The 18,700-nt window shown below is 42.7% G+C and overlaps 3 protein-coding genes across 4 annotated transcripts; 1 reads left to right on the top strand and 2 right to left on the bottom strand.

Moving 5' to 3' along the window:
• The first annotated feature begins 26 nt into the window (after positions 1 to 26).
• On the top strand, positions 27 to 1,092 carry anapc11 (APC11 anaphase promoting complex subunit 11 homolog (yeast)). Its single transcript, XM_034549294.1, has 2 exons — positions 27 to 368; positions 754 to 1,092. The coding sequence occupies exons 1-2, from the start codon at positions 260 to 262 to the stop codon at positions 897 to 899; spliced, it is 255 nt and encodes an 84-aa protein (XP_034405185.1). The 5' UTR covers positions 27 to 259; the 3' UTR covers positions 900 to 1,092.
• Positions 1,093 to 2,296: 1,204 nt separating this feature from the next.
• ppp1r27b (protein phosphatase 1, regulatory subunit 27b) lies at positions 2,297 to 4,993 on the bottom strand. Its single transcript, XM_034549173.1, has 3 exons — positions 3,494 to 4,993; positions 3,211 to 3,361; positions 2,297 to 2,878 (listed from the first exon to the last, which is right to left on the bottom strand). The coding sequence occupies exons 1-3, from the start codon at positions 3,714 to 3,716 to the stop codon at positions 2,755 to 2,757; spliced, it is 498 nt and encodes a 165-aa protein (XP_034405064.1). The 5' UTR covers positions 3,717 to 4,993; the 3' UTR covers positions 2,297 to 2,754.
• Positions 4,994 to 7,073: 2,080 nt separating this feature from the next.
• On the bottom strand, positions 7,074 to 18,700 carry p4hb (prolyl 4-hydroxylase, beta polypeptide). Of its 2 annotated transcripts, XM_034548738.1 has the most exons (11): positions 18,225 to 18,700; positions 15,940 to 16,146; positions 14,564 to 14,697; positions 14,038 to 14,175; positions 12,884 to 12,988; positions 12,638 to 12,763; positions 12,303 to 12,503; positions 12,090 to 12,210; positions 11,307 to 11,488; positions 10,726 to 10,839; positions 7,074 to 8,536 (listed from the first exon to the last, which is right to left on the bottom strand). In XM_034548738.1, exons 1-11 carry the CDS (start codon positions 18,361 to 18,363, stop codon positions 8,465 to 8,467), a joined length of 1,539 nt encoding a protein of 512 aa, XP_034404629.1. In that variant the 5' UTR covers positions 18,364 to 18,700; the 3' UTR covers positions 7,074 to 8,464. The 2 variants fall into 2 exon arrangements, with proteins under 2 accessions (XP_034404629.1, XP_034404708.1); XM_034548817.1 differs by lacking the exons at positions 15,940 to 16,146; positions 18,225 to 18,700 and adding an exon at positions 15,392 to 15,533 and having other exon boundaries at positions 7,121 to 8,536.

The raw sequence follows: 18,700 nt of genomic DNA, 5'->3' as shown, positions 1-18,700 counted from the left end.
TGACCGTGGGGGGCAGCGTTTCACCTCCAAGCACACTGCCGGCTGGAATTTCAGCAGAAGAAGAAGACATTTCGCCCGGGTTCCTAAATTACGAACCTAGCTGCATGTTGTTGACTAGCATCAAACTGGGCACAACATGACTTCTAGAGTGCAAATAAACATATCTACGGATATCTGAAGGAGACGTTGGACGCTGACTAGTCAGTTGGCTGATATACACAGCTAGCTCGCGTGCCATTGAGTGTTTCTGCTGTGCAGGATGAAGGTAAAGATCCGACAGTGGAACGGAGTGGCCTCTTGGTTGTGGGTGGCGAATGATGAAAACTGTGGCATCTGCAGGATGCCTTTCAATGGCTGCTGCCCAGACTGTGAGTAGCCAAGCTAACGCGATGTTGTGCTCTATGTGTCTGGCATTAATAGTAGCTAGATCTTTTTTAGGCTTCTGCTTCACGAAACGTCCAGAACTTCCTGCTATATATATATATATATATATATATATATATATATATATATATATATGAACATAAATGAGATCATGTAAAGTTATGTAGTAATAACAGGTGATGCACATTTTAATCCATTCATCTAAAGATCATATCGTTTTTTTTCATTACAGCTAATGCATTGAGCTGGCATATTCAACTAATGATGCAATAACGAAGGCATAATATGCAGTATATTAAATTCTGAGTGATGGTTAACATTATTGTCTCCCTATTGTAACGGATTACTAATATTCAACCTATTTTACAGGTAAAGTGCCGGGGGATGACTGCCCGCTGGTCTGGGGTCAGTGCTCCCACTGTTTCCACATGCATTGCATCTTGAAATGGCTGAACTCGCAGCAGGTCCAGCAGCAGTGCCCCATGTGCCGACAGGAGTGGAAGTTCAAAGAATGAGCCTGTGGTGCCTGCAGAGACTCAGAGAGAGAACCTCACAGAGACCTGTTCTTGGATTTCATTTTATATAAGCTGTACATAACTGTTTTTATATACCTCATCTGATGTAATGCAAAAGCCATTTGGAACCTGATGTATTCTGTTGACAGATTTAGTAAGTGATTAAATAGAATAAAACCTACTTCACATGCACTGTATGCCTCTTGCTTAGCGGCAGGGTTTCATCAGTATGGTTGATTGCCTCAGAGGCCTCTAGCAGCGGTTATGAAGCAGCCTGAATGTCCGTGTGCCGCTGACTGATTCTGACTTTAATCCCTCTTGATGAGATCAACCAGATTGTTTTTTGTGTTTCCAGTAATATGAGTCAATATACTCTTATAAGTAGTTTATATAAGAGTTCCTTTGAAATGGAATTGGAGATTTTATATAATTATATATAATATTATTTGTTAGATATTCAGACTAACTTTTGTATCTTTAAAACTAAAATGGTTGAATTCTTTGGGCCACTTGGGGGCAGTGGAGCAAGCTGAAAACACAACATTGCTAACAAACTATTTGTTTATTTACTATTTATTTACCCATTGGGCAGATGCAGAACAACATTAACATTAATTTGGAGTAGTTTCTGGCCCCCTGATGAATGGAAGCCCAATATTCATTCAGCTCTGTTTTGGTCTCCAACTGAAAAAACAAAAAACTTAATCTCTTAGACGCCAAATGCTCTACAATGTTCATCAGTTACATTACATTACATTTAGCTGACGCTTTTATCCAAAGTGACTTACAATCATGTTACATTCATACACAGTAGACACAGCTACATGGGGTTGAACCACCACCCCCTGATTGAAAGACGGACCTGCTAACCAATGACCCACAGTCACTTTGGTGCTGGGCAGGTAGTGGTTGATCAGAGCTTTCTCGCAAAATCTAGTTTAGCTGCTGGAAGAGAGGTTGATGAAGTAAACAAGATAAGGTTGTTTCTCTGGGTTTGACATCAAGAGTGACCCAATTCACATTACACATACCCATTAGCTCCATTCTAAAAATACATTTTGAAGTTCCTCATTTCTGCCTTTAAATTACAGCTGGGCCAGTTTAAAAGCATAATTCTGACTGGTATGCATTTTGTTCCGAAGATTCGTTTTCGAGAGCTTTTCGATTGCTCTCAGTGGGTCATGATAAATCCATCCTAAATGTTGTGGAATATTCCACAATTTCAATATATTTGATCAGTGCTTTGACCAGTTTTACTCTGCTGGAACCAAAAGCAAATGGCAGTCATCTTTATTTACAAAAAAGTAGAAAAAGTTATGTACTATACAAACAACTAATACATAAAGTTAAAAGTGATCAGAAGGGAAGCACAAATAAATAAAAAAGTTACAGGCTAATCTCAGTTTTCAGTGAAAGAGTTTCACAAGATTCAGAAGCTACAATTCCAGCAGCATCCCAATTAATTGTTTATTTTATTTTACAGTAATGCACACCAATCAACAGTAAAATTGTAAGTGAGCCAGAGTGGCTAATTTTCATCTGCTGTCCAATCAACAAATCAGATGATTCATTCCCTTCATTTTGGTATTTAAACACAGGACACAGTACATCTGCATTGCTGGAGTTGAAGGGGAAGCCCCTACCAGCAAAAGTTCCCTCCAGTCAGGAGGCAGCCGACGGGCTCCAGCAGCTCTCTTTTCTCCAGACATCCACAGTCTTTGACCTCCAGAGCTGAGGCAGCTCACAAAATCCGGTTGCTAAACTGACGTGGCCTTTTCTGTCCATCCCTGCAGAACAGTCGATTGACTGGGCACTAGGTTTCAGATGAGTTTGGGGCTTGAAAAGCAACATGTTCTCAGTCATTGATTGCCAGCCCAAAAAGCTCCAGCAGCTCCTTGTTGTCCAGGTCAATGAGGTCAGACGCTTTCTCCCCGCAGTCGTTCTCCAGCTCAGGGTCAGCACCCAGCTTGAGAAGGTAGCTGGAAGAAACAAAATATAACCTGCTTACTAAAAGGGCACAAATCTTGCTGCTTCGCCGCATTGGCAAACTCATACTCAAACATAAAGGGTAGGCTTTAAAGTGTGAATACTATAATAATATCTCTCTATATATATATTCATTGCTATATATTCATAATTATATGTATCCATATCTATATATCCATAATTATATATGTATCCATATCTATATAACCATATCTATATCTGTATCCACATCTATATATATCCATATCTTTATCTGTATCCATATCTATAAATATCCATATCTATATATAGATATGGATATAAAAACACTACTGTATATGCTGACCGTGCAATGTGTGGGAAGGCGTCGCTGCAGGCCATGTGCAGTGGGGTCCATCCCTCCTCGTCCCTCTGGTGGACATCTGCTCCGTGGTTGACCAGCAGCATCACACACTCCAGGTTCCCAGACAGGACGGCCTCGTGGATGGCGGCCATGCCTGCAATGAGAGGGCAGTGAAAACTAATCCATCAGTTCAGCATCGAATCATTTTGTGGTTTTAAAACAAGATGTGAAACTTACACAAAGGTTTACTAGATCAGGGTGATGTAAATGTCTCATGGACTCTCACCGGAGTGGTAGATGGTGTCCAGGTTGACTCTTCTGGCTCGTATAAAAAGTCCAATCCTCTCCAGCTCCCCGTGTCGTACATAGTCCAAGAAAACAATGTCATTGGGGAAGTGCACACTGCGGAGTGGCTTCAGAGAAGCAGCGCTTTTGCACCCGACTGGGATGCTACAGTCCGGGGCCTTGATTCCCATAGTCTGGGACATGGGGCACTGGCAATATTTCATCCTGGTTAGAAGTTCAATTTACCGTTGACATTTCTGAAGAATTGCTCAAATCCAGCAACACCCTAACAAATATTAAGTCTGACCTGTCTTTAAGATCTTCTTAAAAGAGCTCAATCACACTCCCACAGAAAGATCAAGTTGTGCTTCTCAGAGTGGCTCACTTGAGGTCCAGTGTCTCCCTGTGTATCAACAAGCCTCCCTGTGTGGGTCTCTTTATACTCTCTGTTGGGCTATTTTAAGACGCAACACCAAACAGATCCTGTGGCGAGATTTGGAAGATGAGTAGCCCTCCGGTCAGACACCTCCTCCTAGCATGTCACAAGCCTCTGATACAACTTGCATCTCCAGACATGACAGCCAGTTACCTCTGTTGTCACCCCCACACACCCAGATGCTGCCCACTTAAAGATAGCCAAGAGTGTCACCACAAGAGATGAGAGGGGGCCTTCTCGTAAACACCAAGCCAGATAAGTGTTTTAGTGCAAGAGTATTTCGGTGCCACGTGTTGGTTGTTGACCATTAACTTCACTGGCAGTCAAGAAAGGCTCCTGTTTTCATAGTCATATTCTCTGTTAATCACTGATGTGACACACAGAATTAGGATATTTCCAAATGACATCATCTTTATCACTGGTGGGAAATGAGTAATGACAAGATAAAATGTAATTGGACTATTGATCGAGAAGAAACTGATTTACAAGTTAACTGAACAATTAAAAATAAGCCCAAATTGCCACAATGAAAACTAAAATGACAAGAATACTTACATCAATTGAGGACTCTGGGACTACGAAGGGTGTTTTATTTGAATTCTACAGCCATGCTAGCAGCTCTGTGAGGCTGTATGTAGGCACAGCAGTGCTAAAGTGTTTAGCATGTATGATATTTAACCATGGTCACTTTCTCATTTTAATGTTTTAGCAAACTAGCACAAAAGACAAAGTACAGCTGAGGACGAGGTATTTGGCCATAAGTCAAAGTAAGTCAGTGAGATTCATCCTCTGGGCACCATGAACATCTCCACAATATTTAATGGCAATCCATCCCAATAGCTGTGGACCAAAATTATTAACAGACATCAACACACCAGCGCCAGGTACCTTGCAAGCATTCTTTGCCTGAGTTGTCTTATACTGAAAACATTTTGGACCATTTATCAACAAAACAAGCCGTTTTGACATATCGCTCACATGTTATGCCAGCGACCTGCTTGCCTATCAATCTCTTCTCTCCTCCTTCTCTGCATCCATCTCTGCAGCCAAAAGTTTGTTCTATCAATCCAGAATTGAATCCTCTTTATCTAACCCTAAAAAGCTCTTCTCAATTTTTTCCAACCTACTTGACCCCCCTGTTCCCCCCCTCCCTCCACCCTTCTACCAAGCCACTTTGTTGACTACTTTACAAAAAAGATAGACGACATACGCTCTTCATTTACTAATCCATCTTCCTCAACTACACCTCCAGTAACTTCACCTTCTTCCCCCTTGTTTTCCTCTTTTATCCCCCTGTCTCCCAATCAAGTTCTTACCTTGGTAACCTCTGCCCGCCCAACCACCTGCCCCCTTGACCCCATCCCTTCTCACCTTCTCCAGTCCATTGCTCCGGACCTTCTTCCCTTTCTCACCCATCTTATTAACACCTCCCTCTCAACCGGCTGTTTCCCTAACTCTCTGAAGGAGGCAAGAGTCAACCCTCTCCTGAAGAAACCCTCTCTCGACCCATCTGAAGTCAACAACTACAGACCTGTCTCTCTCCTTCCCTTCCTCTCCAAAACTCTAGAGCGAGCTATCTTTAACCAAGTCTCCTCCTTTCTTCACTGTAACAACCTTCTAGACCCCCACCAGTCTGGATTCAAGACAGGCCACTCAACAGAGACTGCCCTCCTTGCTGTCTCTGAGCAGCTTCACACTGCTAGAGCAGCCTCTCTCTCCTCTGTCCTCATCCTTCTAGACCTTTCCGCTGCCTTTGACACAGTGAACCACCAGATCCTCTTGTCCTCCCTCCAGGACCTGGGTATCTCTGGCACCGCGCTCTCACTCTTCTCATCCTACCTCACCGACCGCTCTTACCGGGTAACCTGGAGAGGATCTGTGTCTGAGCCTTGTCCTCTGACTACTGGGGTCCCTCAGGGTTCAGTCCTTGGTCCTCTTCTCTTCTCTCTGTACACCAACTCTCTTGGCTCTGTCATTCGCTCGCATGGCTTCACCTACCACAGCTATGCTGACGACACCCAACTGATCCTCTCGTTTCCCCAATCTGAAACAAGGGTAGCAGCACGAATCTCTGCCTGTCTGACCGACATCTCTCAGTGGATGTCCGCACACCACCTGAAAATTAACCCGGACAAGACTGAACTTCTCCTCCTTCCAGGAAAATGCTCTCCCACCCACGACCTAACTATTAACTTCAACAACTCAGTGCTGGTTCCGACTCCGACTGCCAGGAACCTCGGAGTGACGCTCGACAGTCAACTCTCCCTGACTGCCAACATTGCCGCAATAACACGCTCCTGTAGGTACATGCTGTACAACATCAGGAGAATACGACCCCTTCTCACTCAGAAGGCGGCACAGGTTCTGGTCCAGGCTCTGGTCATCTCACAGCTGGACTATTGCAACTCCCTCTTGGCAGGTCTACCTGCTAATGCCATTCGACCTCTACAGCTCATCCAGAATGCAGCTGCTCGACTGGTCTTCAACCGACCGAAATTTACCCACACTACTCCGCTCCTCCGCGACCTTCACTGGTTACCGGTGGCCGCCCGCATCCGCTTCAAAACATTGGTACTTGCGTACCGTACTGCGAACAGATCGGGTCCAGTCTACATCCAGGACATGGTCAAACCGTACACCCCAGCCCGTTCACTTCGCTCGGCTTCTGCCAATCTGCTTGTAGCTCCTTCACTTCGAGCTAAACACTCAACAAAATCACGACTGTTTGCTGTGCTGGCTCCTCATTGGTGGAATGAGCTTCCCATTGACATTAGGACAGCAGAAAGTCTCTACATCTTCCGTCGCAAACTAAAAACACATCTTTTTCGACTATACCTTGAATAGGTAGCACTTAAATGCCGTAGTAGCACTTAAATGTCCCTTACCGATAGCACTTTAGTAGCACTTACGGATAGTACTTTGTAGTTTAACTTTATTGAAGAAATTGTACTTGCTTGATTCTTGTTGTTCTGAGTTTGGACTCACGGTTTAATGCACTTATTGTAAGTCGCTTTGGATAAAAGCGTCAGCTAAATGACATGTAATGTAATGTAATGTTATACACACAAAATAATGCAGTCGTCAATGTCAAGGTGCACTTCAGTAAAAATAAAAACAGAACTGAAGACAATTATATTTTTTCCAATTTTTTTTATTTGTTTATTGGCCACCATTTCCCATTTTCCCACATCAATTTGGATATGATGGAATGCTATATTTAGTTTCCCGCACCACTGTAGCTGTGAAACCCCATCACCTTGCTCTACTCAAGCCTCCCTGCCACACACACACACACTATGAACTAGTCATTCAACTCGCACAATTCCCATACATTTAAACAGCACACTTTTCACACTCGCACTGCTGTGGCAACAAGGGTGTTGGGTAGAGCCAAAGGAGGTACAGGTGAGGAGTGGGGCTGTGCAATTGTTCCCTCCCACTTCAGATATAAAGAGACACTTCTCTCAAACCAACCCGACCAGTAAACTGGACCAATCTCTGTCCGTTTTAGCAACCACAGTGAATCTCTGATTAGGCATGAATGCAGTGCAACCTATCAGAACTGGCTCAAAAAAACATCCCAGGTCTGAGAGTGTGTCCGAGGGTCAACTCTGCACCAACAGGGCCAGCTGGCTACAGCTGGGCACAATGGTACACCATTAAAAACAGTCCTAAATAAAATAAAAAAAGGAAAAACTCAGTGAAAGCAATTAAATAAAATGGGATTTTCCCTAAAAAAGTTAACCTCTGTTCCTTTAGAAAAAGTCAGTAGCCGTGCTTAAATGAGGAGACTGAACTGAGAAATTATTTGGTAATGAAGAAATGAAAACAAAGTAGAGTTCTCCCCACCACAAGAAGGAAAATAATTGGTCTCAGCTACATATGGGGGTGGGTCCTTTGTGCTACACCGGACAAGCTCTGTGGGGTTTATCTTAGTGAAGACATTGAGAAATAAACACATCTATTAGGATGGCCCCATGTCCCCTGAGAGATTAGTCCTTGCCAACAACCACACAAATCCTCTGGATTTTCATCTGAGGGAAAAAAACATTGGCAGCCCCCCCTTACCTAAAAATACAGGTTACAACAGGTTAGCTCATACTGAACAATGACAAGGCTTTTTTTCTCTTTAAGAGGGGAGTAAAGTCAACTGAAATTTTTTTTGAAAACTGTATCTCAATGCCATTTTTACATTTGGTTTAAAATATACAAGGCAAACAGCTGATGTGGAGCTTTGTAGAGAAGGCATTGAGGTCTCCCATAGAGGTGCTGCGCTGTTCCACAGAGTCCCCAAGGTGAGACAAGACAAGTCTGGCCAGAAGTTGCAAGGTTTGGAAATGTGGCTGGCAAAAAGGCCCTGCCACGCCACCGATGGACTGACTGACCAACTGGCGGGCTGGCCAGCAGGCAGGCTGACTGACTGAGAGGCAGTTTAAGGGAAAGTATTAATGTTCACAGGACAGGGAAGGTGACTGGTTGGAAGGGTTGGGGCGGGACTCGACTTGTCTCCTCTCTCTCGCTCACTTCTGCCAGCTCTTACAACTCGTCATGTTCATCGTCCTCACCATCAGAGGCCGTGTCCTGTCCTTCGTCCACATCATCCAAATCCTGGAGAGCAGAGGAGGAGAAGGCCATTGATTAAGAATGAATCTCAAAATATGTCATGCATGCAGGTCTACTTAGTGAATGCACATGAGGGGTTTTACGAAATAGTCAAAATTGTTTGTCGACACTGCATTGTTGTAGACCAGCTCAGACAAACCTGCTGGGTTCAATATAATCGATTGTAAACGGCATCACAGAGACTAGTTGGGTCCCACCTGCATTGGTTTACAGGTTGTATCTGGGACCTTTTTGACGAGAACTGTTAATGGGTGAAAAAAATACGATACATCTCCTCAAATTAAATTGAGAAATTTTTGAGAGTCGTTGATGACTACTAAAAAGGCAGCAGTCATAAATGTGCCAATGCACCTTAAACTAGAAATGCATGCAGCACAATATGTAAAATGTAAACGCCAAACAACCGACTGTAATGACTACATTACAATGTTTTCATGGTAGCATGGAGTTGCTAAACAAATCAAAATCATTCAGCCATCAGCAGAATGTGAACATGATCAACTCACAATGACAGCTCGGCACATAGATGACATCTTCCATTTTGCACAACCATTCCTTTATGTCTAGTCTGAGGACAGGTGGGTAAGGAGATAAGTCGGCTACAAGAAGGCACTGGGCAGCACTGCACGTGCCACCCAGTAAAAAGCTATGACAGCTGCAGAAGGCATCAGTTCACTGCATTCAGCTGGGCTGCAATTAGACTTCTGAGAAAGGGGTGTAGTGGCAATAGTAGAGTGGAAAGCTCCGAGTAAAAAAGCCCCCCCCACCCCAATATGCACTGGATGCAAAAGAGTTGTAGCAGACAGAAAGGTCTGGGAGGAGCATCCTCTCCATCTTTAACAAAGATATGGTGATCTGATAAGTATGTTTGTACCTAGGGTAGGTTTCAGAAAGGTGCCATCACTGGCACATTTTCTAAAAAAAAAACTGTATTATTCAAACCTGAGATCTTATAATGCTTGCTTTAGTTCTGTTATGCCATTTCCCTCTCAAAAAAGGTATGTGGGTCAGTTCTAAAGTGACATCTGGGTACCCCAGTGCACCTGGAACTGATGAAGTAAACTTTTAATCCGTTGATTAATCCTCGACTCCAAATAAGGGCAAAATATGAAAAATAACTATGCCCCAGCCATTAAAATGAGCCCATATTTTAGTTGATACGCAGCAAGTTTTCTGATATATTGTGGGTATATTTTCTGCCCCTATTCTATTTTTTTCTATTAAATATAAAATTCAGGTCAAGATGTTGACCACTGTGCGAGAGACTGCGGGCCAGAAAGAGCAAGACGTATGATTGCAGCTGAATGTGCACTCATACGCAGAGCTACAAGATGGTTGACTGTAGAACGTCATCCAACTTTCTGGATCGGAGTGTGGTCTGAATTAATTAAGTTCTGAGGGCTGGCTTTACAATCCCAAATATAAAGCCTCATTGGCTCAGGAATCCAAATGGGAAAAGGAAGCTCAATGTTAAATCATTTGACATCTTCAAAATCGTACGGTAGTCTGGTCTAATCCAGACCAAGACTGACCACAATAAGGAATTAAGCAGCTAATGCACCGAATGATGAAAGATTAAAATATAACTAGTCAATGTTAGTTGGAAGTCGAAAAAGCTGACGTACCGACGCCAACGCCAGTGATTTAATTTGTAGCGTTTTGTACAGCCTTTGCTAGTTACATAAACAACTAGCCATGTGCTATGCTAAAATAGGTAGGAACCCTGATTATTGTAAACAAACAGGTGCAGCAGTAAACAAAGTAAGTGCAACAGTTTAAGTAATAAAATCATTCATGATTCTAAATCCTCATACTGCAGTTACTCTTTTAATGTGGCAGCTGTTCTTGTTTTAGTCCCGGGCATCTCCAGTTTCTCTCATATATGGCTACCTCCTCAATATGAAAATGTCCCCACTGGTTTTAGTTATCAGTATATAAACTATACCAAGCTTTATGAACATATTTGTCAGAAGTCATTACACAGTACAAATGAGCACGGCATACAAAAGTAGTGTTTTGTTTGAGCAAACTGCTTCTTTTATGTCATTTTCAACGAGCTTGTCATTAAACTAAGGCAGCTTCTTTCAAGAGTCTTTTTTTATAAGGCTACAACTATGCTTTAACTGCACTGCTTTTGCAAAGTGTGTGAATGAATCTCTCAGTTGTGATCTTACCTCTGCGTCCAGATCGTCATCGTCGTCTCCTGCAGGGGCACCGCCCTCCTTACCGCCACTCTCAAGGAACTTGGTGAAGCCTTCAAGTGTTCTCTCCCCGTTATAATCAATCACCTATTGATCAGAGATCAAACATATTTCTGATAAATGTCTAAGATCGCGTCCAAGTAGGGTCATGGGCTAAACCTCAGACTTACTATGAGATGGCCCCAACATATACCACCAATTTAAGATTGCTAAACTTAAAGCTGGCACTTGAAAGCCTGATAATGAGGGGGTGCTTTGGAAGCCGGTTCAGCAATCTAATGAACTATACACCAACATTTTGGTGCAAGCTCAGGTTTCTACACACGGTTAACGCTGCTAAATAAAGAGGCACCAAGGATGCTTGTGAATAATTTGGGATCCAAATAATCACCCGGACCAATACAACTCACAATTGCAAAGTCATGTCATGAATAAGAAAATTAACACAATTATTCCGGGTGGAAAGGTGATAGAAGGATATTCTCTCCCTCTCCCCCCACTTGTGGATCAAATGTAACAAACAAATTTTTGTCGAGACATTTAGTAACACTCACTATGCGCTCATCTCCTGCAGGGAAGAACTTAAGAGTGGGGAAGCTGTGGACTTTGACGGACTCGATCTCATTGGCTGTGGAGTCCATCTTAGCCACGATGATGTCAGCACTGTCCTTATACTTCTCTCCCAGCTTCTCCCAGATGGGCGTCAGCTGTTTGCAGTGTCCACACCAAGGTGCATCTGGAATACCACAAAAAAGTAGTTGGGTTGATAATCATTTCAGACAAAATATCCAGTACATGTGGATTAGCTTGAGCTCATTTTCATATTGAAAGGTGAAGACATTTTAATGCAATATCATGTCATAAAACAAGCTCTGGTCAAAAGGGTGTCTGGAAGCCGATTTCAGGGCTGCATATCCTGCTGCAATGTACAGCTGGATGGAGGCAAACTATGAACATGTGACATGCAGCCTCAGCTTCATGAGCCCAGCTCCCCCCTCCTCACATGTCAGGGAACACAGGCCTACCCTGCAGTGCAATTGTTTAACAGCCAGCGATGGAAAATTCTTCCAAAAATAGTGCAAATTTGGATGTGGATCGCAGTTAAAAGAAAATCCAGCCGCTATATTTAACCAAATCTTTTCAACTCATGTGTCTGGTTACAAATTAATTTGCAGAGAGTGGACTGCGAATAAGCCCCTAAAATTTACTCTTGGTATTTAAAAAAAGGACCTAGCATGGAGTAAAGGAGGAATGGCAAGACGTTGAAGCGCTGCCATTTTTCCCATCTATGAGCAACTGAGCTTGGACTGCGAAAATAATAATGACGAGGATCTTACAGAATTCAATAAAGACATTCTTAGAAGGATGGAAGGCGATCTCCTCAAAGTTCTTGCCGACCAAAATCTTGACAGGGGTATTGTCCCAGTCTTCAGGGATGTCTTGACTCATGAGGTGGGGCTGTGAGAGAAGAAAAAACTCTGTATTAATTCTCACTCTGTATTAATTCTCTCTCTCTCTCTCTCTCTCTCTCTCTCTCTCTCTCTCATTACCTTGAGTTTGCCCTCAATGAACAGTTTGCAGAAACCAATGATGGCCTCTGCTGTGATGGTTTCACTCTCAGGCCTGTACTTGGTCATCTCATCCTCCAGGGTGATGAGGCGGATGGCAGGGCATTCCTCCTTCTTCAGGCCGAAGAACTCCAGGATGCGCTGGTTGTCGTCCACATCACTGTCGATGAAAATGAACAGGATCTGGACACGGGAGATGGAGGTGGTTAATAATTCATACCTTCTTCACTGCTCATTAGAAATATCTTGGCTAAGTGGTGCATTCTGTATACATTACTTACAAATTAAATACAAGTGGGTTGGGACTGTTCACCTACCTGACCCTTGAATCCTTCTGCAGCTTTCTTAAACTGGTCCATTTTGTCCTGGAAGTCTGGAGCAGTTTTGGGCAGAAACATGAGAATGTGGGACTTGATTTCTCCTCCGAAGATTTTAGGGGCGGTCTGCAGACAACAGAAATACAAAAGATTGACACGTGTCATTAAACGTGTTATTGTTATGTACATTAGTGTGCAGTGTGGAAAAGAGATGTAAATGGTCATGTTGATGTCCCCAGTGACTACCTGCTCTGTGAACTCGATAACCAGAGGCAGCTGGTTGGACTTGACAAAAGCAAGAAGGTTTTCTTTGGTCAGCTCTCCATCAAAGGTATTGCGCCCTTCATCAAACTGTAAAGAAAACATGGAAACATTTAGATTGACATAATCAACCCACTTAGTCACCCAACACCAAACAGAGATTTACCAAACAAACCACTTTAATATCCCTTGGTAACCCCCAACTGACAAGAGCCAGGAGCCCAAATAGACTTTTATTAAGTGTTAAAAATAGCAGTGTTACCGCTGTGCCGAGCAACCCTTACTGGCATACAATAGGAAAAGGGACATTTGGCCAGTGGCACGCCGCCAGCCTTGCGGGCACTGGCCGAGGCTATGAAACTTAAGCCTCAAACCCTGTTGCAATAAACAAGTGAAAGACCCCAGCTGTTTATTGTGACTAAGTCCCTGCTTTGGGAGAGTTTGCCTAAATGGAGACAACACCACATGTCAGCGGTGTCTCTTGTCAAGGTAGGGTTACCAACATGGATCAGAGGCCAGACAATGGCAGTGTAAATTCCATTAGGCTACAACATGGGAAGAAGGAAAGATGCTTATTTAGGCTCAACATATAGCACACAGATGTCATTCATTCAGTCTTTGCTCAGAGCCAATGACACAACTTAAACACATAACCCAATACAGCTCTTAATAATAAATTAACCATTGGCTCAACATGCTGAGGTCGAGCAACAGCCCCAAAGGCAGGCGCACATCTAAAATGCTGAGGCACCTTAGACAAGAGATCAGCAATGGAGAGTGGATACTGTGAGGTTGACAGCATCACATTACCGGAGTGTTGATCAAAAACACTGAAGTGTCTCCAGCAGTCTGTAAACACTTTCACATGTGACTGTTTCATAAGCTGATGCAAGGCCACGAATAACCCATTTACAATATAATGTGACCAGAACTGGAGCAGTGGGTGAACACTCAGTAATCACAAGTCAACCAATAAGGAATTTGAAGCTCGAGAAATGTCATGTAACCACAATGTGTTCATATGTTTGTTGATGTCATATTTGTGTTAGTTTTATGCTGGAAGCATCTTTTGTGTCACAAAGAGATCAACAAAATGATCAGGGAACAAAGAAGAAATTAACTTAAGAACATGAAGTCACCTTCTTGAAGAGGATAACGCTGTCCTTGGACACCTCGTACTTGGAGAAAATAGCATCGTCACTGGTAATGGCGAAAGGAATGTCGTCTGTGGTTTCAGCAGCTTTTTCGTAGGCCTTAGCGTCGGCAGAGTTGGCATCCTACAGAAACATAAACAAATTCCCTTAAGACATTGATTTCTCCATTTTTAAAACTTAGAAAAATTTAACCTGCACTATTCTCTTTCCATGTGTTCAAAGCAACAAAAGCATAAAAGGAAAGATTATGTTACAAATATATTTAAATAATGAAGATACTGAATAGTCCAAAATGTTCTAATTTTGCTTTTGATGTGACAAAGCAACAAAGCTAGACGTTGGCAATGCCAAACAATAAACTGAGCAATTCTTTTTGAGTTATCATGCTGTATGCACATGGAAAGGTAGCCGTATTATATCAAGCATTAAAAGATCTGAATAAAAGATATGTATACATCAGGAAAAAAACTACAAGATTTACTTATGTTTAGATGAGAGCTCAGAATATCACCTTAAAGAATCCGATGACTGCCACCTCATTGTCAGCGATCAGAGACTCTGCCTCAGTAACTTCGGCGAGGGTGTCGACGGCCGGGCCAGTGCGCTTCTTCAGCCAGTTGACGATGTCATCTGCCTGTCTGCCAGCTGCAACACAACAGAACACAATAACTTAAGCACTTCTGTATGCAAAGACTTGTTAAAAGCCACAAGTCAAATGCTTAACTTTAATGATTGAAATAAATATGCACGACAATGTAATCAGCTCCATGCTTATCAGGAAAGTAGGATACGGCTTTCTTAGCTGTTGAACAGACCAAAGAGACAGATCTGGATATATCTAACCTCAACTTCAATACTGCAATGCCTCAGGGGTGCAGATGTTTATGTAAACTTACACTGCTTATACTGTGGTCAAACTGAAGATGTGCAGGCACAGAGACACCCTTTTCTAGCATGAAAGTTAATGTGCTTTCGGAAATTGAAAATATGTCAACAGCAAAAACAGACCACTTCTGCATTTCTGAAAACCTCAGATGGCAATACACAACACTGCTCATTTGTTTTCCAAGCACCATGAGTGAATTATAAAAAAAATTTAAATAAGTATGCCAACTTTGTGAGGTTGCCAAAACATGCCTACCTTTCTTTGGCGTAAGACTGTTGCAATTAAACTGGACTTACGATAGACTTGGCTGTCTGACTGAACTGGTGATGCAACATAGTAGCAATTCTACTAAGAAACATGTGGATCAAGTGATACATAACAGTCTTGGAGTGGTACTGTGAGGCTTTGTGCCATTAATTTCCACATATAAAAAACAAGAAAAGACTTCCCAACCTACTCTCCCCTCCTTTCCAAACTTAGCCTGGCCCAGGCCAGCAGAGAACAGGCAACGTGAAGAACTGCACATCTCTAATGGCTCAGTCAGCATGAGGTGAATGTGCAGGGAAGGCCCAACCCACATTCTGTCTCAGTCGTGTTGCTCAAAGCTGATTGGCTAACTTGCCGTTTATGCTTCTGATCATATTACCATGATGGAGAAAGTCAATAGGGCTTGTCTTCAGTTGTAAGAACAGATTATTTATGGCATCTATGAAGCCTCTCATGAGATTACATTCTGAAATAATATTTGCTCACTTTCCTATGACAGGAATTACTCAGGGTTACATCACTTTGTGAAAAAAAACAAAAAAAACCTCCTTTATTAAGGTTACATTAAGTTGCACGGTGTGAAAAAAAATATGTTATTTTATGTAATTGGGGAGAATAAGCACATCATAAGCATCTAACATACAAGTATAGAAAACACCACATCAACACTAACTTTTAGGTAATTAATTGCATGCAAGCGAGTCCATACAAAGACAAATTACAGTAATGCTCACCAGAGTACTCTTTGGGTGACTCCTTCTCTCCACCCTTGAAGAACTTGATGGTGGGGTATCCCCGGACACCGTACTCTTGGGCCAGCTCTGTCTCCTCTGTGGCGTCCACCTTACCCAGGCGGACCGCCGAACCCTCTGCCTTCAGTGTGCCAGCGGCTTTGGCGAACTCTGGACCCAGGGCCTTGCAGTGACCACACCATGGAGCATCTGCAGGTGTGTCAGGAGGTAATTTAGCAGTGTACATATACAAATGTTTGCATTGTTGCTGATAAGTAAACCTGATATATACAGTTAATCATTTTTGGCACACACAATTAAGTGCAGTATTATAATATTGTTGTAAAAAACATCAGGTTTAGATTTTTTTTTATTTTTTAAATGCAACATGGCAAATAAGAAACACCAATGAGTGATTGTCATAAAAAATGATCACCAAATTGAATGATCCTCCATACACAACACGGAATAACTTGAAGCCCAATCTCTCGACCAAGACTTTGTCCTGCTTATACAAAGCAGAATATAGTTGAGGAAATAATTGTTTGTTGTTGATTGGTCAATGGAAATAATTATTAACCAACTGTTTTGATAAATTATTAATAGTTAACTTGCTGCTTTTCTTCATTGCATTCTATTGGAACTTAAAGTCATTAGATTTTGAACTGCTGATCAGGAAAGAAAAAATGTGTTGAGGATGTCAGCTTGGGCCCTGGGAACTTGTGATTGCCATGTTATATTATCTTATGGCATTTGATAACTAAACTTTATACATACACAATATTATTTACAGATTATTTACAGCCCTTTTCCTTATTCTACCTACCTGCCCAGGTAACGCATGCAACAAAATTAAACAGTACATTAATTATACCCATCCTTGTTTTATACAAGGTTCATTTCCTTTGTGCATTGCCCCGGTTAAAACTTTTTTTTTTTTTTTTTTGTCAAAGTTAGTTTGTTACCATTTTTGACAGGAGCAAACCACCATAAAATGAGATATAATTGAATAGCTACGGTGTAAATTGTAAGCCACGGTATCCATTACTGATGCAAAAGCCTGGACACAAATTCCAAACAGATAATCACCTAAATGACACGTCACATAAAATGAACCTGCAGATAATCACCTAAATGACACGTCACATAAAATGAACCTACAGATAATCACCTAAATGACACGTCACATAAAATGAACCTGCATTGCATCACCTTGAATCCTTGACCAACCATAAACACGTCATGGTTCCAATCCAGTCCACTTAAACGCACAAATGAACTTTTGTTAAGTACACGTCAACCTAGCTCCACATCCCACTAAGATCCCGCCCAGTTGACGAATACGTGGGCAAAAAAAGAGGGAAAAAAAAGCCTTCATCCCTCCCATCTTTAGCTCATTGGTGAATCTCCCCACGGCCATCTCTAAATGGCCCGCTGATTTGTCAAATAAAAATGTGAGCAAGTCAACAATCTGACAAAAGTATAGCGGGATGGGCCTGCAGGCTATGAAGAAGTGGTTTAATAAAACATATGCTGTGACACGAAAACGTATCCTATTAGGAGTGAAAATAAGTCGAAAACGGCATGAAAATGACTGAACGAGACCGTCCGGCCTGCACACTAACTGAAGCGTACGATGCGAAACCACAGAAGGCAATCAAAACACCATAGCCCCGCACTTCACTGGTTCACGTAGTTAGCATAACCCCTTCAGCTTCTGGCGTTAATGATTATTTTATTGCAGCTTTATTTAACCCGATGGAAAAAGACGATAAAGCAGTAGGGTGCGCTGCTATGAGCAGCGGTTTCCTATCACACCCTGGCGCTGTAGAAGGTAAAATAAGCATAACGGGTCAACTCAAGCTGCAAAATGTTTAACGTTAGTAGCGAGACGAGTTGGGGGGGGGGGGTTGTGCCCTGTGCCAGGCTTCTTATCCTCGTCAAGATATTTAAGATGTTTAAGATACTCGGTGCTAGTCAACGTTATTCAGATTTACAGGGAAACAGTCCGATAAAGGGAAAACGCAGTCTGATAAACAATGCTCCCCTTTTGCATTTGTACTCGGGTTTGAACAACGGCGAAAATAGCTGGTGGTAAACTAGACGAAGTAGATTCACTCATTCACGCAGAATTCAGCACGATATCAGAAAGTCGGCCACTAACCGCAGCGACTTGTCAGAAGAAGTGTCAAAGTTTGATGCTAACCGGCTGGATTTAGCTAGCTAGCACGAGCCTGCTAAAGACGACCAACGGCCGCCGGAGAGATTCTGTTGCTCCGGTTACTCACAGAATTCCACCAATATGTTGGGATGAGCCTTGAGAGCCTCTTCCAAGTTACTCTTCTTCAGCACCAGGACGTCTTCTTCCTCGGCGACCTCGGCTCTGCTGGCCACAGCCAGTGTGCAGATGAGCAGAAACTTAAACATAGTTGCCGTCAAGTATTCTTCTTGACAGTGGGACGCGAGCTAGAGACACGGTCGGCTACGGGTTGGCAGCGACACTGGTCTTGGTTCTGGTTTTTGTCGTTGTTTAAGGCTGGGCGAGTAGCTGGTATTTCGTGACTACCGCTACTAACGTGGCATCGCACGCAAAAACCGGAGGGGTCAGTCGTAGTGCGCATGCGCATTTATCAGGCCGAAAGCAGTTCGTGTTGAATTGTGACTGGACCGCTGTGGACTGCACCTGGAAGTGAATGAGCGGCGCTCCCTGCTATCTGCTGGCATTACTCTGCACATAGGGATCGTGGAAAACTGTGGGCGAAAC

The sequence above is a fragment of the Cyclopterus lumpus genome, chromosome 1, assembly GCF_009769545.1.
Source record: "Cyclopterus lumpus isolate fCycLum1 chromosome 1, fCycLum1.pri, whole genome shotgun sequence".
Taxonomy (NCBI): domain Eukaryota; kingdom Metazoa; phylum Chordata; class Actinopteri; order Perciformes; family Cyclopteridae; genus Cyclopterus; species Cyclopterus lumpus.
Note: the sequence above shows the minus strand (reverse complement) of the source record. Positions and strands in the feature narration are given on the sequence as shown.

Bases quoted from the DNA above. Each gene is read 5' to 3' on its own strand.
- anapc11 (XM_034549294.1), top strand. From the start codon at position 260: ATGAAGGTAAAGATCCGACAGTGGAACGGAGTGGCCTCTTGGTTGTGG. The intron at 369-753 runs GTGAGTAGCCAA...CCTATTTTACAG, and splicing joins CAATGGCTGCTGCCCAGACT to GTAAAGTGCCGGGGGATGAC.
- ppp1r27b (XM_034549173.1), bottom strand. From the start codon at position 3,716: ATGAAATATTGCCAGTGCCCCATGTCCCAGACTATGGGAATCAAGGCC. The intron at 3,362-3,493 runs GTGAGAGTCCAT...CTCTCATTGCAG, and splicing joins GGACACCATCTACCACTCCG to GCATGGCCGCCATCCACGAG. The intron at 2,879-3,210 runs GTCAGCATATAC...TGTTTCTTCCAG, and splicing joins GCCTTCCCACACATTGCACG to CTACCTTCTCAAGCTGGGTG.
- p4hb (XM_034548738.1), bottom strand. From the start codon at position 18,363: ATGTTTAAGTTTCTGCTCATCTGCACACTGGCTGTGGCCAGCAGAGCC. The intron at 14,176-14,563 runs GTGATATTCTGA...ATGTTTCTGTAG, and splicing joins CAGTCATCGGATTCTTTAAG to GATGCCAACTCTGCCGACGC. The intron at 12,504-12,637 runs GTAGGTGAACAG...TCCCGTGTCCAG, and splicing joins CAGAAGGATTCAAGGGTCAG to ATCCTGTTCATTTTCATCGA.